Source organism: Geotrypetes seraphini, chromosome 5, assembly GCF_902459505.1.
Source record: "Geotrypetes seraphini chromosome 5, aGeoSer1.1, whole genome shotgun sequence".
NCBI classification, from domain to species: domain Eukaryota; kingdom Metazoa; phylum Chordata; class Amphibia; order Gymnophiona; family Dermophiidae; genus Geotrypetes; species Geotrypetes seraphini.
The window spans coordinates 16806913-16830969 of NC_047088.1; the positions used below are offsets into that span (position 1 = coordinate 16806913).

Sequence of the window (24057 nt, forward strand, 5' to 3'; positions counted from 1 at the left end):
GTAACAGGACTAATTGAAGGGAATGGCCGTGACCGCATAGGGGGTCTCCAGGTTCCGGAGAAAGGATTGTCGGAGAACCTGGTGCCAAGGCAAGCGTATCGCCTCGCGGTGCAGATGAGCAACACCCATCTCCTGCAGATATTCCTGAGTATAACGGGACTCAGACCGGAGGTCCAGTTTCAAGGCCCTACCCATGTCAGATATGAAACGAGTAAAGGAGGAGTGTCGAGCAGAAGACTCATCCTCCTGAGGGGACCTCGAGTGAGATCTGGGGGCAGCCGAGAAAAAGGGAGAAATTTCCCTCGAATAGTAAGCCGGGGCCTCGGAGTCCCATGAATGGGAGACTAAAGAGGCCCTACTAAAGTGTCTGGGGGGCGTCAAGGAACAACCCCATACAAGGTGGGCCGGGGAAGACCCCCGGGGTCCGAGGAAGTAACTGGCGACGCCTCGGGAAAGACTGAGTAAAGGAGAAGTCCTCCACTGGTTTCGAAGAAGGCCCCTTAGAGGCTGATAGCTGCCTCGATGGGGAACACAACCCCGAGTCCAACTCGAGGACAAGCGTGTGTCTAGAATGTTTCGCAGGCGGAGAAGCCCGGGGCTTCTTAGGAGGGGCAAACCTTGACAAAGTAGTGGGGGAAAAACGACCCCCTGGTCTGGAACCCCAGGGGATGAAGAATCACTCGAGGAAACCTGGCGAATCTTACGGCCAGGACCTTGAGAAATGAGGGGACGCTCAGGCTGGTTAGACCGAGCCTGGGTCGAGACCGAGGTCAGAGGCGTCGAAGTCGGGACCAGTTGGCTCACCACCGAGGAAAGCTGCGTGGTAAGAATAGCCTTAAGCATGTCCTCGAACATAGGCACCAAGACCAAAAGTGTTTAGGTCTTAGGTGTAGGTATGCGATCCTTCGGGGGCGACCTCAAGGAAGAGTATTCCCCACGTGAGGAGGGATGCTTAGAGTGATGTCTTGAACATTCCGACGAGGCGGCACTTGTATGAGACTCAGAGGTAGGCTTCTTTGCCAGCACACCTGAACAGGAAAGAGGAGATTTACCCGAGGACGGAGTAACAGCAGGGGCCGAGGCCGGAGCCTTCGAGGCCGATGGGGATTTCGAGGCCGAAACACCCAACAAGGGCGCCAAGGCCGAGCTCGCAGGATCCATGGGGCCAAGAGTTGGAGAATCTTGGCCACCCTCCGACAAAGAGCCCGCAGTTGCAAAGTCACACAACGGGAGCACGACTCAGCGTGGTGCTCTGCACCCAGGCAATTCACACACCAAAGATGAGGGTCGGTGATGGAGATAACCCGGTTGAACTTAATACAGTTTTTAAACCTGGAACGAGGCCGGGACATAAGAAAAAAGACGGCCGCGGCCCCACGAGGCAAGGCAGCCAGAGTAAAACCAGGAACCCGGTCAAAAAGGTATGAACCGAAAAACAAAGAAAAAGAAGAAAAACACAGACACGAGCACAGCGACTAAAAAGAAACTAACCAAACAAGCTGCAGTGCAAGAGGGATAACAATATCACGCGAAGCAAGGATCCGCGGAAAACAGAGAACTGAGGACACGCTGAGGAGATGCATGCCCTAGACCGGGCGGGAGGGGCACGCGCGCATACGCGGGTCAATCGCAAGCTTGAAGGTCTTCAAGCAAGTCTGCTTGCGAAAACGTCCGCTAAGGGGCTCCATCGGTGACGTCACCCACATGTAGAGAATATGCTGCCTGCTTGTCCTGGGATAAAGCTATATACAGACACATACCATGCAAGTCTGCCCAGTACTGGCCTTAGTTCAATATAGTACAGTTACTTACCGTAACAGGTGTTATCCAGGGACAGCAGGCAGCTATTCTCACATGTGGGCGACGTCATCCGACGGAGCCCTGATGCGGACGTCTCACAAGCATATTTGCTTGTAGAAACTTTAGAAGTTTAGAATTGCCCGCACCGCGCATGCGCGAGTGCCTTCCCGCCCGATGCACCGGGCATGTCTCCTCAGTTCAGATAGCTAGCAGAGAAGCCAACCCAGGGGAGGTAGGTGGGATGTGAGAATAGCTGCCTGCTGTCCCTGGATAACAACTGTTACGGTAAGTAACATTGCTTTATCCCAGGGCAAGAAGGCAGGTATTCTCACTAGTGGATGACCTCCAAGCTAACCAGAATGGGACGGTGGGAGTGTTGGCAACTTAGGAGAATAAATTTTGTAATACTCTCTGGCCAAACTGTCCGGGACGAAGGAGGCCAGCTTCAAAAGACCCGATGCAGCAGGAGCAGAAGACGACTTCGGAGGAACAGGCGAAGCGCTGGTTGAAGTCAAAGCGGAAGGTTCTTTAGCAGCTTCCATCTTGAACATCGACTCCCACAGAAAACAGCAACGCTTAAACGCACGTGCTGTTAGAGTGGAACAAGGCCGGCACGATTTCGGGAGATGTTCCGGACCAAGACAGTGCAGACAGCGTCGATGCGGGTCCGTCAGCGAAATCGCGCGCTGGCACTTGATGCACTTTTTAAAACCGGTAATCGGCCGGGACATAGGCCGAAAAAGCTCCGCCGCTAGATCGAAGGAGCGTGGCCTGAGCCACGCGGCCGACCCGGTCGGATTCCCGGAAAAATTTTTTTTTTTTTAAATAACAAACGAAAGAAGAAAACACACGATTAAGAGAAAAATAACTCAAAACCGTGGTACTAGAAGGCAAGAACACGGGTTCACTCAGCGCAGAGAGTTGAAGCAAACTTCTCAGCTCTGCGGAAAGAAAAGAACTGAGGAGACACACCCGGGCCATCGGGCAGGAAGGCACTCGCACATGCGCGGTGCGGGAATCTCGAAACTTCTGAAGTTTCTTCAAGTAAGTATGCTTGTGAGACATCCGCATCGGGGCTCTGTCGGATGACATCACCCACTAGTGAGAATACCTGCCTGCTTGTCCTGGGATAATTAATATTATTTTCTGATTCTAGATCCTCTGGGTTCATCCCACGCTTCTTTGAACTCCATCACCGTTTTCCTCTCCACCACCTCTCTCGGGAGCGCATTCCAGGCGTCCCCACCCTCTCTGTAAAGTAAAATTTTCTAACATTGCTCTTGAATCTGCCACCACTCAACCTCAAAGTATGTCCTCTGGTTTTACCATTTTCCTTTTTCTGGAAAAGATTTTGTTCTACATTAATACCTTTCAAGTATCTGAATGTCCGAATCATATCTCCCCTGTCCCTCCTTTCTTCTATGGCAGGGGCCCATATTTTTTGGGTTTGCGAGCTACTTTTAAAATGACCAAGTCAAAATGATCTACCAACAATAAAATAAAAAAAATAAACCACAAAGCACATTGTACTCAGAGAAAATGTTAATTATCATTTATATTCTGGGGTTTTTTTCAAAGAGATCAAGGCAGATGACTTTATGCAATGTCACTTCAGTAACAACTATACAAAAATAGACAAATATACCCCCTCCCTTTTTACTAAACCACGATAGCGGTTTTTAGTGCAGGAAGCTGTGCTGATGCCCTACGCTGCTCTCGATGCTCATAGGCTCCCTACGCTAAAAACCACTATTGTGGTTTAGTAAAAGGGGGCCATAGTGCAAAATGTAGACAGCAGATATAAATTCTAAAAATGGACACATTTTGATCACTAAATTAAAAATAAAATCATTTTTCCTACCTTTGTTGCCTGGTCATTATTCAAATCTTGTTGGTCCCAGGCACCGGTTGTCTTCTGATAACTTGCTTGCCAGGGTCTCCTTCTTTCTTCATGCTAACAATCCATCTTCTATCTCTATCCTCCCCTTCCGTTTCCCTTCCCTCCCCTAGAGGTCAGGCTTCATTCCTTTTTTTCATCTCCATCCACAGATCCACCTTTTCTCAACTACCCTTTCATCCAGCATCTCTCCCTCCTTCCCTACCACTCCAGGGTCCACCATCTCTCCCTTTCTTTTCCCAACTACCTTCTTATCCAGTATCTCCATCCCCCTCCACACCATCCCTTATGTCCATTCTGTTCCTTCCCTCCCTAAATCCCATTGTCCACCATCATTCTCCCACTCCTCTGTTTTTAGACCCATTATTTCTTCCCCCCAAAGTCAGAATATGCACGTCTCTTTGAAACCCCATTCCCTCCCTCCCTACCTTCCACATCAGGGCCCTCCTCCCCTGAAAGCCTGTCCCCCCCCCGAAGGTCTGCACCCCATCCCTAAAGGCCTGCCTGTCCCCCCTGAAGGCCTACACCATCATCCCTGAAGGCCTGTACCCCCCCTTGAAGGCCTAAGTATTCCTCCATGACCTCCTGCACATCCCTTTACCTAATTTTAGCAGGGAGCAGCCTGCAAAAACGATCACCAATACTTTAGCAATCCTTGCAGGTTGCCATAGGCCTCAGGAGCTGTCGTCTCTCTGCCGCGGTTCCACCCCTCCTCTGACATCAGAGGCAGGATCGCAACAGAGGGAAGACAGTTCCTGAGCCTATGGCAACCTGCAAGGATCCCTAAAGTACTGGCGATCGTCTCTGCAGACTGCTCCCTGATAAAATTAAGTAAAGAGATGCGCGGGAGGCGAGAGAGAAAGCCGGACAGCACAGAAGGGAAACCGCATAGCTCAACGATCAACTGGGGTTGCCTGAGCGATCAACCAGTCGATCGACGTATTGGGCACCCCTGTTTTAGGGTATATATATTCAGGGCTTCCAGTTTCTCCTTATATATCTTCTGGTGCAAACTTCCTATCATTTTCGTCACCCTCCTCTGGACCGCTACAAGTCTTCTTACGTCCTTCGCAAAATAAAAGTGGGGCCTCACCAATGACCTGTACAGGGGCATCAACACCTTCTTCCTTCTACTGGCTACGTCTCTCTTTAAACATATCAGCATCCTTCTGGCAGTAGCCTCCGTCTTGTCACACAGTTTTTTTTTTGCCTTTAGATCTTCTGACACTATCACCCCAAGGTCCTCCCCGTCCATGCATATCAGCCTCTCACCTTCCAGCATGGAAAAATTATGTTCTTACCTGTTAATTTTCTTTCCTTTAAACGCAGATGAATCCAGAGACCAATGGGATAGCACACATCTACCAGCAGGTGGAGATAGAGAAACTGATTAACAGGTGGTCTTATTGGCTGGCACTCCTCCTGTATCCCCAGTATAGCTCCTTGCCCAAGCATCCATAACCAGCAATAGGCATAGCATGTAAACAACTTCTTTCCCGTAACAAATCCCAAAAGGAAATAATACAGAATACAATCATCAATAAGAACAAACTGCAAAAGTTGCAAAAGAAAAAACTGACAGACAATATCCAGAAAGGGTGGGGCTCTGGATTCATCTGCTGCGTCTAAAGGAAAGAAAATTAACAGGTAAGAACATAATTTTTCCTTCCTTAGCAACAGCAGCAGATGAATCCAGAGATCAATGGGATATAGCAAAGCAATCCTCAATCTGGGTGGGAAGCAAACGCCGCCTCCGCAACAACCGAAGCACTAAACGCATCCACCGCATGCGCCCCCACATCCAACCGGTAATGCTGAGATAAAGCACTCTCGAAAGACCAAGTATCCGCAAGACAAAACTCCTCCAAGGAAAAAACCTCTGGATCAAGTCCAAGAAGTAGCCATCACTCTGGTGGAACTGGCACGAAGCTCTTTCGCCAAACGCTTCCTTGCCATCAAGAAAGCGTAAATAATGTCCTCCAGGACCCATCGAGCGATGTAGGCTTTGGACGCCACCCATCCGTTTCAGGTGACCCTTGAAGAATACAAAAAAGGTGATCTAAACAACTAAATGTCGTTAGAAACCTAGCTCAGGGAGAACGCTACGCACTTTCAAAAAATGCCATGAATAAAAGCACGGCTCCCCATTTCTCCTCCCAGGAAGAAGAAGAAAAGTGAGAGTGTCATAAAAGAAAGTACGACACCTCCTTAGAAAGAAATTGTGGCACCGTCCGAACTGACACCCCAGATATTGTAAATTAGAAATAGGAATCCACGTCAAACAAGGCCTACAACTCAGAAAACCGCCGAGCTGCAGCCAAGGCCACAAGAAACCCTGTGTTCAACAGAACAGCCCTTTAGAGTCTCAAAAAACAAGGATGAAATGAAGCCTTCGGTAAACTGCGAAGAAGTACCCTAAGACTGTACTCCGGACAGGGCTTTCCAAGAGGTGTACGAATATACCGTACTCTTTTTAGGAACAGAACCACATGAAGCTGAGAAGTAAGCGAAGAACAAGATACCTAGCCCATTTAACAAGCTAAGAATGGCACTTGAAGCGGAAGGGAATTGAACGCTAAGCCCTTGGCAATACACTTGTGCCAAAAAGAAACTCTGGAAGGGTACAAATGTTGAGAAGCACCCAAGAAAGGAAAAAACCTCCAAAGGGAAGCAGAAGCCACAGGTCTGTATCGCCTGAATAAGAGAAAAAACAACCTGCTTCGCATAACCCTTACACGTCAGCCATGACTTTTCAAAAGCTAGATCGTAATACCAAAGTAGTACAAATATCCATGTTGATCGGACCCTAGGTGAGCAAATCCTGAGATACCAGAAAACTCAACAGTCCGGCCGTCGAAAGACTCATCAGATCCGCATAGCAAGGATGGCGCAGCCAATCCAGAGATTCTACAAATACTGTGCCCTGAAAGCAAGCTTGAGATGGCAAATCCACGACATCATCAGCCAGGGGAAAACACTGAAAAAAGAGAAACCAGAGGCGAGAAAGAAGCCACAATGCTACCCCCTCTAACTCCCACTTCCCGTGTCCACCGAAGAAGCTAGGAAGCGTAGAATATCGAGACGAGCCCAAGAGGACTAGTTCCAGGAGATCTCACTTCCATAAAAAGATCCGGAACGCCTGAGCCAAAAGGTTCAATATCCAGGATATATAAGTTTATTCATATTATTATTATTCATATTATTTGATTGAACGCTTTTCCAAATTGCAAAGCGTTGTACAAAAGATAAAAATATGATTTTAAAGAAATCACTTATACATAATATATTAAACAGACCTAAGGGTAATTGCTTTTAAAACCATGGGAAACAATAGGAAAGAAGGGAAGAAATACAATTTTTGAAGAAAAAGTACATAAAAGGGAAGTACATTAGGAGGGTAGGAGGAAGAGGATTAGTGGCAGAAGTGGGATTGAATGAGAGAACTATTGGAAATCTTGTTTTGGGGATGGTAGAAATCATAAAGTGTTACTTCTTGAATGAACTTTATTTTTTCAGTTAAAGGCTTCTTTAAAAAGAAGGCACTTTAAGCTACTCTTAAATTTCTGCAAATCTTGTTCGAGACTTATGTATAAAGGAAGAGAATTCCAAGTCATTGGAACTGTTACAGAAAAAATAGAAGCACGGCGTGTTCCGATAATTTTCAAGGAAGGAACGTTAAGGGTAAACTGTGAGGTTGATCTAAGAACTCTTGATGAACTATGTGGAATTAGAAGCCTGTCTATAAATGCTGGTGTGTTGGTCTTTAATGTCTTGAAGACTAAAAGAGCTATTTTATATGTAATCCTATATGTTATTGGCAACCAGTGAGCTTTTTGCAGGAAAGGTGTGACATGGTCGAATTTTTTTGAACCTGAAATTATCTTTATTGCTGTGTTTTGTATAAGTTGAAGACGCCTTATGTCTTTTAGATATGCCCCTTTTAATAATGAATTACAATAATCTAGTTTTGATATTACTAGGGAATGAACTAGTGTATTAAGGGAAAATTTATCAAGGAGGGGGACAAGTGATCGAATCATCCTCAGCCTGTAGAAACAATTTTTGACCAATGCACTGATGTGTGAACAAAACGTGAGTTTATTATCTATTAGAACTCCCAAAATTTTTGTGTTGTTAGTTTGATTAAGTGGCTTATTATCGATTAAGACTGGGTTACACAGATTAAGCTAGGGCGTACACAGAACTGGACATTGTAACATACAATAAATGGGCCATGCTCAGATGTCACGGAGAGAAGTCTATCCAAACTCCTTACCTGACCCATAAAATGATCTGTCAACAGAAGAGGAAGGTGAAGGTCCACCCATTGAAGTAGAACCACAACCTTAACCGCCAACTGAACATAGCACGTACTGCCCCGGCTGTAGCGAAATACCCCCATCATAACACCGACTGAAAGGACCTGCAGCGTCATTCCGGAAGAATGGCCCGAAGATCCCGAAACCGCCTGACCATGTTCCAGAGAAGAAAAAGAACAAGTATTGAGGCGCCTCGTAAGACCCCCTGGAGCTGAGGACGGAAAGACCTGCACCCCCGAACCCGACAGCTTGGTACAGTGGGCTACTAGGTAACAAACCAGCAAAGACCATAACATGACATGCTGAGAGGCTGGAGAAGCTGGGGCTCTTTTCCCTGGAAAAGCGGAGACTTAGAGGGGATATGATAGAAACTCATAAGATCATGAAGGGTATAGTGAAGGTAGAGAGGGACAGATTCTTCAGACTAGCAGGGGCAGCAAAAACTAGAGGGCACTCAAAAAAATTGAAGGGAGATAGGTTCAGAACAAATGCTAGGAAGTTCTTCTTCACACAGAGGGTGGTGAACACCTGGAATACGCTTCCAGAGGAGGTGGTAGAGCAGAGTACGACTTTGGGGTTCAAAAGGGGATTGGACGAGTTCATGAAGGAAAAGGGGATCCATGGGTACAATTAGAGGGTTACTATACAGTACAGAAGGCTGTAAAGTAATAGAATAGTAGAGTAATAGATCACTACAGGTCATTGACCTGGGGGGCCACCGCGGGAGCGGACTGCTTGGCGTGATGGACCTATGGTCTGACTCAGCAGAGGCAATGCTTATGTGCTTAAGTGAAAACACCGATCTCGCTGAGCCTCTAAACTACACAAAGCAAAGTGTGAGGAGCCTATTAAGTACCACCACTAGACGATTGAGATACCGGAAACCACCGGAACCAAAGTGGCTGCAGCAGCAGGCCCATGCAAAGGCGAGCCAAAGGGGACAGCGGAGACATCACTATAGAGTCCAACACCTAAACAGAAATGCAGAATGTAGATTCAGGTGACTAAACAAGAGGGGAAACCTCAGACCGTACCCTGTACCCCCCTAGTATCTGTGAAGAAACACACCGTGCCCCCACTAGGCTAATAACAAAGCCAGACATGCCAACAAGTGGCAGAGGTTAAGAGAGATCCTTGGAAATAGAATGAAGAAAGGAAATCCTCCGATGGCGTCAACCAAATAAATTTGGCGGCAAGACGGCCTAAGAAGCAGACGTCCAAGAAAACAAACCCCTGAATTCCCCGTTTGCCAAAAAGCCATCTCTACGGGCCACAACCTATAAAGAGTTCTTGGAGTCGTGGCTAGGACAAATGGTATGCGCCAAAACAGATAGCGCTGCCCAAGAACATACAAGCGGAGACATTGCTGATGCCGTGGCCACCAGGAAGGAAATAAACTCACTGTTTCAGGGCGGAAATGTCTAACTCCGAAAAACATATGGATCAGTATGAGAACCAAGTCCAAAGCTGATCAACTTCATCTCCTCGGGCAGTAAGAAGTAAATAGAATGATTTTGTTAGTTCCGGAAGAACTAAAACTATGGCTCCAAGTTCCAGTTACACGCAAATGGGGGTCTCGTACCAACATAATCGTCGGAAGCCCAAAACATCATGATCCCAAGAAAGAATCTAAAAGGGAAGAAGAGGATTCAAGGTTGTAAACCTCCTGATGAATGGCCAAAGCCTTTGACCAGACAACAGAGAATTCCCCCCTCCGCGAGGAAGCCTAAAGCGATATAAGAGGAAGTCAAAACCCCTTCAAAGTGAAGCGCAGGAAAATAAGAAATGGGCTGGTCGAGAGCGGTAAAGTTCAGAAAAAGAAACTCTCTCTAACAAGACCCCAGCAGGCGAAGTAAAAAGGAGCATGTCGAAAGCCCGCAAACAGCAACTTCATGCCTGCCACAGGAAGGCAAGACGCCCTAGGCGTAATCCATAAGGAGCATTCACCTCTTAAAAGAAAACGATCTGCTCCATGACGTATAGCAGACAATTCCCCCAAGCCAAAAGAGAGTCTCAGAGATGACATCACCAGGTATATAGTATGTGTCACCCTAAGCATGTGGAAGAAGAGGAAACTTGCCCCTTGTCAGCAGCAGCCTCAAAGACCAGTCTGCAAGACAGGAGGACTGCCTAGCACGCGCCAGGAGTAGAAGGCGACCTGCACGCAATAAACTTAAAGACACCCATACCCACAGGAAAAAGTGAAGAGTCAACAGGCCCCAAAAGAGTCCCCTCACTGGGAAACCAGACAAAATTTGTTAAATAAGTAGGGCAATAGCGCTACCAGACACACGCAGCGCTGCACATAAGAAGAAACATCAAAGAAACCTCCAACCTACATAGATCCACCCTTCAGGGACCCCGAGAGAGACAATGAACTACCTGTAGGAAACACGGGAACTCTCCGGGCACTGCCCTGTGCCTACTGACAACCCATGACGTAGAAAAAAACGAAGCGCAGGCAGAATCTCCTTCTTAAAGTCCCCTGATACATAACAAAATATACCCAAGAAAACTAGCTGCTTATCTGCAAGGGAAGCAAGTGGAAAACACACACACACACCCCAAATTTGAGCACCGCCACAAAGGGCAAGCTGTCTGAACAGCCCCGATGTAGCATACTCTGAAAAGTAGAAGCCGTGGTACACGCTAAGAAATCACCAGTATAAAATAGCTCCCTGAACGCTGCGGCTGTCCCGCTCGCGTAGGAGACCCAAGCGCGGGAAGTTTTGCGCCAAAATATGCCGGCTCCTAGAACAGCGCTGCAAACACAGCCCCGGAGCCCGCAATGAAACAAATACAGACACACAGCCGTGGCCCAAATTTGAAAAATGCACCTCAGAGAAGAAAGTATCAAAGTTGTGCGGTCTCAAACAGCATTTGAGAACCAGCGTGAGCCTCTTGCGCTCAGCAGAGACCCGGATCCTGGCCGGTGACCGAAGAACACCCCGGAGCCGAGCACACCTCCCCGAGGGCATACTGGGAGTCGTGCAATCATTCAACTCCCCAAGTCAACACTGGGAGCCATCCAAACACGGCCTCCCTCACTGGCCGCAGCAACTCCGCGAATGAACAGCCCCAGAACTCACAAACACTGCAGCTCCCGTGTCCCGGGCAAGAAAAGAAGTTCGTGCTGCTGCCACGCGGGAAGGCGCCCACGCCTGTAACTGAGGGTAGTCCCTCACCAAAGCCACCCTGCAGAAAACTAAATTTTTTTATTTTTTATTTTTTTTCAACCCAACAAAACAGCGTATAACAAAAGAAAAGAAGAACTACTCAAAGGGGAACCACCAGCGCTCAGACCAGCACAAAACAGCCCCACAGCTCAAATACAAAGAGAAGTAAACATATACAGTGGTACTTCGGTTTACGAGTGCACCGGTTTGCGAGTGTTTTACAAGACGAGCAAAACATTCGCAAAATCAGCGTCTCGGAAACCAAGCGCGCTTCGATTTGCGAGCCCCCCCCCCCCCCATCGGGCACCCCCCAACCCACCCGAACCCTCTTCTTACTTTGCTGTAGCCTCTGCAGCGGCACCGGCACCAGCATGTCCTGTGCGTGGTGCCGGTGCCTGAAGATCTGCTTCCTGTGCTTGGCCTTGAGCATGTGCGCATGCTCAAGGCCTGAGAGTTCACTTCGAACGTGAACTCTCACGTCGAATGTGAACTCTCAAGGCCCAGCACAGGAAGCAGATCTTCAGGCACCGCACAGGACATGCTGGTGCCGGTGCGGAGGCTACAGCAAAGTAAGAAGAGGGTTCGGGTGGGTTGGGGGGACCTCAGGTCGCAGCAGGGGGGTGCCCGATGGCCGCGGGGGGGGGGGTGCCCGATGGCCACGGGGAGGGTACCGGTTCTCATGGGGGGTGGGGAGTAGTGCTGCTGGCCTCGGGGGGGGGGAGGGGAACCTATCAAAGCGAGTTTCCATTATTTCCTATGGGGAAACTCGCTTTGATAAACGAGCATTTTGGATTACGAGCATGCTCCTGGAACGGATTATGCTCGTAATCCAAGGTACCACTGTACTCACAACCTTGTTAGTAGTGCTGGAAAATGCCAGTTGCTCAGCACAAGCAGGGCAGAAATGTAACTGTGTCGTCCCCTTTTTTTTTTTTTTTTTTTAAATAAGGAACAGAAGAAAAAACAGGGACTAAGTGAGGCAGGGACAAGGGGGGGCCCAAGTGTAACCTCTAAAGCCGGCACCATTCAGCCGGACACCCCTGTCTCACTGAAGAGAGAACCTCAACAGGAGAAATAACATTGTGGGCTCACTGAAGAGAAAAAACCTCAACAGGAGAAAAGAAGGAGCCAGAGACAGCCAGAATCCAGGAGCTAGATGAATAGCGATCATCCCCTACTAGAAGATAGAGCATGCTGGGGATACAGGAGGAGTGCCAGCCAATAGGACCACCTGTTAATCAGTTTCTCTATCTGCGCCTGCTGGTAGATGTGTGCTATCCCATTGGTCTCTGGATTCATCTGCTGCTGTTGCTAAGGAAATACAGTTCCTTCTGATTATTAATCCCCAAATGCATTACTCTGCATTTCTTTGCATTGAATTTTAGTTGCCAGATATCAGACCATTCCTCTAACTTTTGCAGATCCTTTTTCATATTTTCCACTCCCTCTTCGGTGTCTACTCTGTTACAAATCTTGGTATCATCCACAAAAAAGCAAACTTTTCCTTCTAATCCTTCAGCAATGTCACTCAAACATATTGAACAGGATCGGCCCCAGCACCGAACCCTTACGGACTCCACTACTCACCTTTCCTTCCTCCGAGCGACTTCCATTAACCACCACCCTCTGGCATCTGTCCGACAGCCAATTTCTAATCCAGTTCACCACTTTGGGTCCTAACTTCAGCCCTTCAAGTCTGTTCAAGAGCCTCCTATGAGGAACCGTATCAAAGGCTTTGCTGAAATCTAAGTAAATTACATCTAGCGTATGTCCTTGATCCGAGTTTGTCTGTCAAGTCCCTTCCCTTGTTTAAAAAAGCAGACTAAAAACCTACTTTTTTGATATAGCTTTCAAACCTTAACCCTACTCCTCTGCCCTCCAACCCAGCCAGCTAATTAACCGTTCCTTTTAACTGTATCCATGACATCTTGTTTGTCTGTCTTGCCTGTTTAGATTGTAAGCTCTTTTGAGCAGGGACTGTTTCTTACTCTTTGTGACTCTGTACAGCGCTGCGTACGTCTGGTAGTGCTATAGAAATAATTAATAGTAGTATAGTAGTAGTAGGAGACAAGCACCACAGGCAGCCCGTGCAGATGATACCGTATTTTCACGCAAATAACGCGCACCCGTATAAAACGCGCACACGGGTATAGCGCGCAGAAATCACGATGATATGTACAAAAACTTTGGTATACCGCGCTCACGGGTATACCGCGCATGCTGCCCGACGCTCCTTTCGCCCGCCCTGACTTTCCGTGCGCTGTCCCGACTCTCCGTTCACCCCCCCTGACTTCCGTGCACTGTCCCCCCTTGAAGGTCTGTCCCCATCCTGAAAGCCTGATGCCCCCCCCCGACGTCCGATACATCCCTCCCCCCCCCCCGAAGGACCGCCGATTCCCCAAAAATATCGGGCCAGGAGGGAGCCCAAATCCTCCTGGCCACGGCGACCCCCTAACCCCACCCCGCACTACATTACGGGCAGGAGGGATCCCAGGCCCTCCTGCCCTCGACGCAAACCCCCCTCCCCCCAACGACCGCCACCCCCAAGAACCTCCGACCGCCCCCCCCAGCCGACCCGCGACCCCCCTGGCGACCCCCACGACCCCCCCACCCCCCTTCCCCGTACCTTTGGTAGTTGGGCCAGAAGGGAGCCCAAACCCTCCTGGCCACGGCGACCCCCTAACCCCACCCCGCACTACATTACGGGCAGGAGGGGATCCCAGGCCCTCCTGCCCTCGACGCAAACCCCCCCCCCCCCCAACGACCGCCCCCCCCAAGAACCTCCGACCGCCCCCCCAGCCGACCCGCGACCCCCCTGGCGATCCCCACGACCCCCCCACCCCCCTTCCCCGTACCTTTGGTAGTTGGCCGGACAGACGGGAGCCAAACCCGCCTGTCCGGCAGGCAGCCAACGAAGGAATGAGGCCGGATTGGCCCATCCGTCCTAAAGCTCCGCCTACTGGTGGGGCCTAAGGCGCGTGGGCCAATCAGAATAGGCCCTGGAGCCTTAGGTCCCACCTGGGGGCGCGGCCTGAGGCACATGGTCGGGTTGGGCCCATGTGCCTCAGGCCGCGCCCCCAGGTGGGACCTAAGGCTCCAGGGCCTATTCTGATTGGCCCACGCGCCTTAGGCCCCACCAGTAGGCGGAGCTTTAGGATGGATGGGCCAATCCGGCCTCATTCCTTCGTTGGCTGCCTGCCGGACAGGCGGGTTTGGCTCCCGTCTGTCCGGCCAACTACCAAAGGTACGGGGAAGGGGGGTGGGGGGGTCGGGGGGGTCGCCAGGGGGGTCGCGGGTCGGCTGGGGGGGCGGTCGGAGGTTCTTGGGGGGGCGGTCGTTGGGGGGGAGGGGGGTTTGCGTCGAGGGCAGGAGGGCCTGGGATCCCTCCTGCCCGTAATGTAGTGCGGGGTGGGGTTAGGGGGTCGCCGTGGCCAGGAGGGTTTGGGCTCCCTTCTGGCCCGATATTGTCGGGAAGTCGGCGGTCGTTCGGGGTGGGGGTGCGAGTGGTCCTGCCGGGGGGGGGGGATGTATCGGACGTCGGGGAGTCGGCCGGGCAAGAGGGCTTGGGCTCCCTCTTGCTCCGATCGTGGATGCGGGTGCGGGTGGGAGCGCGTGCGAGCGGTCGTTCGGGGTGGGGGTGCGAGTGGTCCTGCCGGGGGGGGGGGGGATGTATCGGACGTCGGGGAGTCGGCCGGGCAAGAGGGCTTGGGCTCCCTCTTGCTCCGATCGTGGATGCGGGTGCGGGTGGGAGCGCGTGCGAGCGGTCGTTCGGGGTGGGGGTGCGAGTGGTCCTGCCGGGGGGGGGGATGTATCGGACGTCGGGGAGTCGGCCGGGCAAGAGGGCTTGGGCTCCCTCTTGCTCCGATCGTGGATGCGGGTGCGGGTGGGAGCGCGTGCGAGCGGTCGTTCGGGGTGGGGGTGCGAGTGGTCCTGCCGGGGGGGGGGGATGTATCGGACGTCGGGGAGTCGGCCGGGCAAGAGGGCTTGGGCTCCCTCTTGCTCCGATCGTGGATGCGGGTGCGGGTGGGAGCGCGTGCGAGTGGTCGTTCGGGGTGGGGGTGCGAGTGGTCCTGCTGGGGGGGTGAATCGGGCGTCGGGCGGGGTGGGAACTATGTTTTAAAACTTTTGTATACCGCGCTCACGCATATAACGCGCGAGGGGTATGCGCGGTAGGTAAAAACGTGTATAACGCGCGCGTTATATGCGTGAAAATACGGTACTCGAGTGGGATCTCAGTGACACGAGCCATAAACCCACACAGGACAATATAATCCCACAGTACTAGCCAAAGGCAGTGAGACAAATTCAAAACTTCTAAACCTCTGCCTAGAAATTCAAACAAAAGTCCTAAGAATGATATTAGCAGTAAATCAAAAGAGCTCAAAACTGGACCAAGGACTCCAGAAGAAACAGCTTCTATTTGCACAATACAAAAGGGCTTAGCATTAACTGTCACATTAAGGAGAGAATTAGCAAATGTAATTGAGCACTACTGACAAAAGGCAGAGAAAACATACAAACAGCGTGAAAGTGGGTAATCTGTGCAGATGAGACAGCTCACTGAACTCCCAGCTATAAAACTGGAATAAACCATTCAGACAGAACATGTGCTCAAGAAATGATTTTCTCATTAGAAATAAGCAGATTTTTAAAAAATTTGCAAAATCATGTTCACCACAGACCAGTGGTCTCAAACTTGCGGCCCGGAGGCCACATGTGGCCCGCCAGGTACTAATTTGAGGCCCTTGGTATCATAATCACAAAAGTAAAATTTGAGGCCCTCAGTATCATAATCACAAAAGTAAAATAAAACAGTTTCTTGATCATATATCTCTTTAGCTATAAATTACAATATTATTAAGACTTAGTCAAAAGGAAAGATTTATAAACTATAAAGAGTTTTACCTCATGCAAAATTGTCATTTCTTTAATAAGACATTAACTATTTTTTCTGAGGCCCTCCAAGTACCTACAAATCCAAAATATGGCCCTGCAAAGTGTTTAAGTTTGAGACAATTGCCACAGAGTGAGAGGCAACTTACCCCTCAGCCAGAAAGAAAATTGCCAAAACTTGAAGCAGCTAATGGCAGGGAAAAAAAATAAAACCAGCCGTCCTGAGGAGAAAATAAAACTGCCAAGCTGAAAACACAGATACTGGAAAGACAGCAACAGAATAATTCTTTTTGGTTACCAGCAATTAAAAATTTAAATTACAGACATGGAAGCTTCTTGTCCACCAGCAAACAAGAAAAAAATATATAGGGACTTGCCTCAGTGAAATAAAATTAGAAGCAGGAAAACAGATGTTACAATCTTTAGCTTCATGTCACACTCCAAAATCACCTCGTTGATCAGGAATGGATCTGAAAGGAGGACTGGGGAGGAAACTGGCACCACCAGATGTCACCCGAGCTGAGGGATGAGGGACTCGGAAGCTCTGGGTGTCGTCCAAGCTCATGAGAAAGTCCAGATTATAACCTGAACAAAGATAACCAGCATAACCACTTGCTCAACTGCCACCTGGAATTAACTAGACCAGGATCTATCAGACAAGCACCAAGAAAGACCTGCGTGATCCGTTCACCATCCGCATGGAGACAGAAAATACTGCATGAAACCCATAAAGAGTGAAGCTCTTGTGTCTATTTTTTCTCTGTCTTTATCCACAGGTAGATGGACATAATTCATTCTGCTATGATATAAATGTAATGGAAACTTGTATTATCATCATCTAACCACATAGAGAGAGAATAATATATGACTAATGAACAATGTGCTACAAGTAGTCAAGTTTCTACAGTAGCCATATAGACCAAAATAATGAGGCAAACTGACGGGGTTTACCTACATTATTACATTGTCAGTAGTCATTTTAAAAAAGTTTCTCAAGCCAAGTATTTTGTGTATGCTGATCACAACATTTCTTACCTAAATCTTTGCTCAAAGACTGCCCAGTTGGAGAATTTGTCTCTTCAGAATCTTCAGAAGAGTGAGCTAAGAATTCATGAAGCTTCTGAACAAGAGCATTCAACTTGCTTTCACTGTCAAACACACAAGTATACATCAGTTCAAATGACAGGCTATGCTTTAAAACATTGTCACATTCATCTCTATGTACATTTAGCATTGAATGCCATAAAATACAGATAAATGTGCTTCCTTTCAGAAGAAATTTATCCAAGGCAAATGTACAGCAAGTACCATATAATCCTGATAATTATCTTTCAAATTTTATCTACAGTTCATTCATGAACTGAAACAACTTGCTGATTTGGCATTTAAAGCTTCAAAAATTTCTATTTGAACATTTGGTTTAATGTACATAAGAACCCAGGTCCCAAGTACCTAGCTAGATTCCAAGTATTAAAACAAATTTTATGCTTTTTATTCTAGGACTAAGCTGTGGATTTCCCCAAGCCATCTCAATAATGGCCTATGGACTTCTCTTCTAGGAAATTATTCTTCTAAGAAACCTTTTTTAAACCCTGCTAAGCTAATTGATTTCACCACATTCTCTGGCAACAAATTCCAGAGTTTAATAACATGTTATGTGAAGAAATATTTTCTCCAGTTTGTTTTAAATCTACTACTTAGTAGCTTCATCGCATGCCCCGTAGCCCTAGTATTTTTAGAAAGAGTAAACAAGCGATTCACATCTATCATTTCCACTCCACTTAGTATTTTATAGACCTCTATCATATCAACCCTGGGCCTTGGGCCATCTCTTCTACCAGCTGAAGAGCCCTAGCTGCTTTAGCCATTCCTCATAGGGAAGTCATCCCATCCCTTTTATCATTTTTGTCGCCCTTCTCTGTACCTTTTCTAATTCCGGTATAACATTTTTGAGATATGGTGACCAGAACTGCACACAGTATTCGAGGTGCGGCCATACCATAGAGCAGTGTTTCTCAGCATGCGGTACGTGTACCCTTAGGGGTACACGGGCCACTTGTTGGGGGGTACACAGAGGATATTCCCTGCCCACCTGCCCGTCCAAGCTGCCACCGCCACAAGGAATCTCTCCTTCCTGTCCGCTCCCTCTTATGAAACCACTGCCAAGGATCCCTGCACCCCCTCCAAAGCCAACCCACAGGGCTTCCCTCCAATGTCAGAGCTGACATCAGAGGAAAGCCTTACGGATCAGTAGGGGGGGGGGGAGTTCCCAGTTACCTCCTTTGAGCCGCATTCGCTCCTTTTGCCTTCAGCAGCTATCATTGCAGGGGCGCACAAACAGCGTTCATGCCTGCACTTAGCTGACCCGGAAATCTCTCCGATGTCAGAGCTGCCATAGAGTGATACAAAGAGATGAAAACATACCTGAAAATTGGAGGGTGGCCAATGTTACACCAATTTTTAAAAAGGGGTCCAGGGGAGATCCGGGAAATTACAAAACAGTAAGCCTCACTTCAGTGCTGGACAAAATGGTGCAAACAATTATAAAAAATAAAATAGTGGATCACGTAGACAAACATGATTTAATAAGACTGAGTCAGCATGGGTTCAGCCAAGGGAGATCTTGCCTCACCAATTTGCTCGATTTGTTTGAAGATGTGAATAAACATGTGGATAAAGGTGAGTCAGTTGATAAAAGTTTCTCATAAAAGGCTCCTGAGAAAATTAGAGAGTTATGGGATAGGTGGAAAAGTTCAGTTGTGGTTAAGGAATTGGTTATCGGATAGAAAACAGAGGGTAGGGTTAAATGGTCATTTTTCTCAAAGGAGGAAAGTACACAGTAGAGTGCCGCAGGGGTTTGTACTGGGACCAGTGCTATTTAACTTATTTATAAATGATCTGGAAATTGGAGGTGATTAAATTTGCAGATGACACTAAACTGTTCAAATTTGTTAAAACATATGCAGATTGTGAAAAATTGCAGGCAGACGTCCAAGTGGCAGATGAAATTTAATGTGAACAAATGCAAAGCGATACACATTGGGAAGAATAACCCGAATCACAGTTACTGGATGCTAGGGTCTACCTTAGGAGTTAGCGCCCAAGAAAAGGATCTGGGTGTCATCGTAAACAATACGATGAAACCTTCTGCCCAATGTGCGGCAGCTAAAAAAGCAAACATGATGCTATGAATTATTAATAAAAGGATGGTTAACAAGACTAAATAATATTATAGTGCCCCTGTATCACTCCATGGTGCGACCTCATCTGGAGTATTGCGTTCAATTCTGGCCTCCTTATCTCAAGAAAGCTATAGTGACACTAGAAAAGGTTCAAAGAAGAGCGACCAAGATGATAAAGGGGATGGAACTCCTCTCGTTTGAGAAAAGACTAAAAAGGTTAGGGCTCTTCAGCTTGGAAAAGAAACGGCTGAGGGGAGATATGATTGAAATCTACAAAATCCTGAATGGAGTAGAAAGGGTACAAGTGGATCGATTTTTCACTGTCAAAAATTACAAAGACTAGGGGACACTCAATGAAGTTACAGGGAAATACTTTTAAAAACCAATAGGAGGAAATTTTTTTTCACTCAGAGAATAGTTAAGCTCTGGAACGCATTTGGACAATTTCTGGAGGAAAAGTCTGTTATTGAGAAAGACATGGGGAAAGCCACTGCTTCCCCTGGATCGGAAGCATGGAATATTGCTACTCCTTGGGTTTTGGCCAGGTACTAGTGGGCTTGATGGACCATTGGTCTGACCCAGTAAGGCTATTCTTATGTTCAAATCATCTTTGTTTTCCATTCCTTTCCTGACAATTCCTAACATTCTATTTGCTTTCTTAGCTGCCACACATTGAGCTGAGGGTTACAAAGTATCTTCAACGATGGTGCCTAGATCTTTTTCCTGGGCAGTGACTCCTAACATAGAACCTAGCTATAGTTCTTCTTTCCAATGTGCATCACATTGCACTTGATAACATTAAACATTATCTGCCATTTTGATGCCCAGTCTCAAGGTCTTCTTGCAATTTTTCACAATCCTCTTGTGAATTAACAACTTTGTGTCATCAGCAAATTTAATTATCTCACAAGTTATTCCCATCTCTAGATCATTCATAAATATGTAAAAAAAACCAGCGGTTCCAGCACAAACCACTTGGGAACCCCACTATTTAATAACAAAAAGCCGTGAACATATACCGTATTTTCACATAGATAACGCGCACCCGTGTAAAACGCGCACACGGGTATAGCGCGCGAAAAACACAACTTTATGTACAGAAATTTTTATATACCGCGCACACCCGTATACCGCGCATTCTGCCCGACTCTCCTTTCTCCCGCCCGACTCTCCTCTGGCCACCCCGACTCTCCTTTCGCCCGCCCTGACTCTCCTCTCCCCCTTGAAGTCCTGCCCCACCCTGAAAGCCTGATGCGCCCCCCCGACGTCCGATACATCCCCCCCCCGGCAGGACCACTCGCACCCCCACCCCGAAGGACCGCCGACTCCCCGACAATATCGGGCCAGAAGGGAGCCCAAACCCTCCTGACCACGGCGACCCCCTACCCCCACCCCGCACTACATTACGGGCAGGAGGGATCCCAGGCCCTCCTGCCCTCGACGCAAACCCCCCTCCCGCCAATGACCACCCCCCCCCAAGAACCTCCGACCGCCCCCCCCAGCCGACCCGCGACCCCCCTGGCCGACCCCCACGACACCCCCACCCCCCTTCCCCGTACCTTTGGTAGTTGGCCGGACAGACGGGAGCCAAACCCGCCTGTCCGGCAGGCAGCCAACGACGGAATGAGGCCGGATTGGCCCATCCGTCCCAAAGCTCCGCCTACTGGTGGGGCCCAAGGCGCGTGGGCCAATCAGAATAGGCCCTGGAGCCTTAGGTCCCACCTGGGGGCGCGGCCTGAGGCACATGGGCCCAACCCGACCATGTGCCTCAGGCCGCGCCCCCAGGTGGGACCTAAGGCTCCAGGGCCTATTCTGATTGGCCCACGCGCCTTAGGCCCCACCAGTAGGCGGAGCTTTGGGACGGATGGGCCAATCCGGCCTCATTCCGTCGTTGGCTGCCTGCCGGACAGGCGGGTTTGGCTCCCGTCTGTCCGGCCAACTACCAAAGGTACGGGGAAGGGGGGTGGGGGGGCGGTCGGAGGTTCTTGGGGGGGGGCGGTCGTTGGAGGGAGGGGGGTTTGCGTCGAGGGCAGGAGGGCCTGGGATCCCTCCTGCTCATAATGTAGTGCGGGGTGGGGGTAGGGGGTCGCCGTGGCCAGGAGGGTTTGGGCTCCCTCCTGGCCCGATATTGTCGGGGAGTTGGGGAGTCGGCCGGGCAAGAGGGCTTGGGCTCCCTCTTGCTCCGATCGTGGATGCGGGTGCGGGTGGGAGCGCGTGCGAGCGGTCGTTCGGGGTGGGGGTGCGAGCGGTCCTGCTGGGGGGGTGAATCGGGCATCGGGCGGGGTGGGAACTATGTAGAAAAACTTTTGTATACTGCGCTCACGCGTATAACGTGCAAGGGGTATGCGCGGTAGGTAAAAACGCATATAACGCGCGCGTTATATGCGTGAAAATACGGTAGTTGAAAACTGAACAACAAAACAGACAAACTTCGATGTATTACAAGAGGAAAAGCCTCAGAACCCCATCAGGGTGAATGCTCCTCTAACTGGAAAGGGCAGGTAACCTCATTGGCATAAAAATCTCCTTACATCACGTAAGGTTTGAAATAAGCAATTCTTAAAGCTTGTTTGAACAGTCTTGAGAATATTTAAAGTTATTACAACTTACTAAACACTGTCAGAAACAGGGACTTATCTTATGTTCCAACACAGGCTCCCGACCCCACTGACAATGGCCAAGCATTTTGCCTCATGGCTGTCTCAGGGAAGAAGAGCCTTGTAATCAGCGCTGAAAGCGCTCACACACACAGAAGAGTGGGGTCAGAGCGAAATGCTTGCTCCCTGTCCACTAGGTCGGGCAGCCTCAGGGCTTTTGCTAGGCCGGCCTGCCTCGCATTATCGAAGTGGGCCGGCCTAGCAAATGCCCCGCGGATGCTTGATGAAACCACTGCTGCTGCTGGTCCAAGGTGAGAAGAGGCGTCCTGGCAGCAGCAGTGTAGTCAGAAGGCAGAAAGTCAGTCGGCGTCTGAGATCGGGGCAGGAAATCAGCTGAGGCAGGCATGTGCAGCACGGAACCACAGACGCAAGGAGTTTGAAGTGCACATGCACGCTTAAGGTTTTATTATAGCGGATATGCTAGCTTCTGTCAATGTTGAACTCCACCGTCACCCATTGGGTATTCTGGTACTATTATCGTCCTCCAATTGCTTGGAATAAATCCTCCAAACTTGTCTTTGAAATCATAACAAGCGCTTTTCTAAAATTTCAGATTACTGATTATTGGTGATATTAACCTCCATCTAGAGATAACACTAGTAAGGATGTAATTGAATTCAGCAGTTTTCTTACTTCTCTGGGCTTTCCCTCTCTTAAGACCTCTCCAATCCATGAAAATGGGAACTCTTGATTTTATCAGCTTTCTCAACCTTACCGATTATAAAACTTTAGTTGAAAATGTTCTTTGGGAACAAGTCCCTTGGTCCGACCACTTTTTAGGTGCTTTTAGATCTTCCTGTTTTTACATCTCAACTTGGGAGTTCAATCCTGTTCCTCAAAACCTATTACCTTCTGCAAAAAAAACTGCAAGTGATCAGTTCTGGGCCCAATTTCTTGAGCAGTTCCCTCTCTGCCCTAAGCCCGATGCCTCAGAAGTCAACTGGCAAAAATGGGTAACCCTCTCCAAATCTCCTTAGAAACATAGAAATTGACGGCAGAAAAGGGCCATAGCCCATCGAGTCTGCCCATACCAATGACCCACTCCCCGACTTTTACTCCCCTATAGATCCCACGTGAATATCCCATTTTCTCATTTTCTTACTGATCTCATAGAACATAGAAACATAGAAGATGACGGCAGAAAAGGGCTACAGCCCATCAAGTTTGCCCACTCTGCTTACCCACCCCCTGACTATGCCCTAATGACCCAATTTCCTTATCTTGACCCTCGTAGGGATCCCACATGGGTATCCCATTTATTCTTAAAGTCTGGCACGCTGTCTGCCTCGATCACCTGCACTGGAAACTTGTTCCAATGATCAACCACTCTCTCTGTGAAGAAATACTTTCTGGTGTCGCCATGAAATTTTCCGCCCCTGAGTTTGAGCGGGTGCCCTCTTGTGGCCGAGGGTCCCTTGAGAAAGAAAATATCATCTTCCACTTTAACACGTCCCGTGAGGTACTTAAATGTTTCGATCATTGTCTCCCCTCTCCCTACGTTCCTCAAGAGTGTAGAGCTGCAATTTGTTCAGTCTCTCTTCGTACGAGAGACCCTTGAGCCCCGAGATCATCCTGGTGGCTGTCCGTTGAACCGATTCAATTCTGCGCACATCTTTACTGTAATGTGGCCTCCAGAATTGCACACAGTACTCCAGATGAGGTCTCACCATGGCCCTGTACAACGGCATTATGACTTCAGGCTTTCGGCTGACGAAACTTCTATTGATACAACCCAATATCTGCCTTGCCTTAGATGAAGCCTTCTCCACTTGATTGGCAGTTTTCATGTCTGCACTGATGAATACTCCTAAATCTCGTTCTGCTGAAGTCCTAGTTAAAGTTTCTCCGTTCAAGAAGTACGTCCTGCATGGATTTCCGCTTCCGAGGTGCATGACCTTACATTTCTTAGCATTGAAGCCTAGCTGCCAGGTTGAGGACCAACTGCCCCCCTATCTACTAAGACTGTTTCCTATTCCCGCAAGGCCCCCTGGTACCTTCTTTACCACAGAGAACTGAAGCAGAAATGCCGAGTACTGGAGCAGAAATGGAAAAAATCCAAATCTCCTACGGATAGACAGCCTTGGAGGGACAGTATCAGGTTCTATAATACAGTACTAAAAAAAGCTAGAAAAA

The 24057-nt window shown here is 48.7% G+C and overlaps 1 protein-coding gene across 6 annotated transcripts in view; it reads right to left on the minus strand.

Annotated features, from left to right (window-relative positions):
- The window catches only part of ATRX (ATRX chromatin remodeler), a 643287-nt gene that overhangs the window by 609064 nt on the left and 10166 nt on the right, over positions 1-24057 (minus strand). For 4 of the 6 annotated variants that reach the window (XM_033946347.1, XM_033946345.1, XM_033946344.1 and 1 more), the window contains one exon: positions 17121-17233. The exons of 1 other annotated variant lie outside the window; for it this stretch is intronic. In XM_033946347.1, coding sequence (XP_033802238.1) covers positions 17121-17233 — 113 coding nt within the window. Of the gene's footprint in view, positions 1-16462; positions 16486-17120; positions 17234-24057 lie in introns of those variants that run through there. One more of the 6 variants, XM_033946349.1, reaches the window with a different exon arrangement.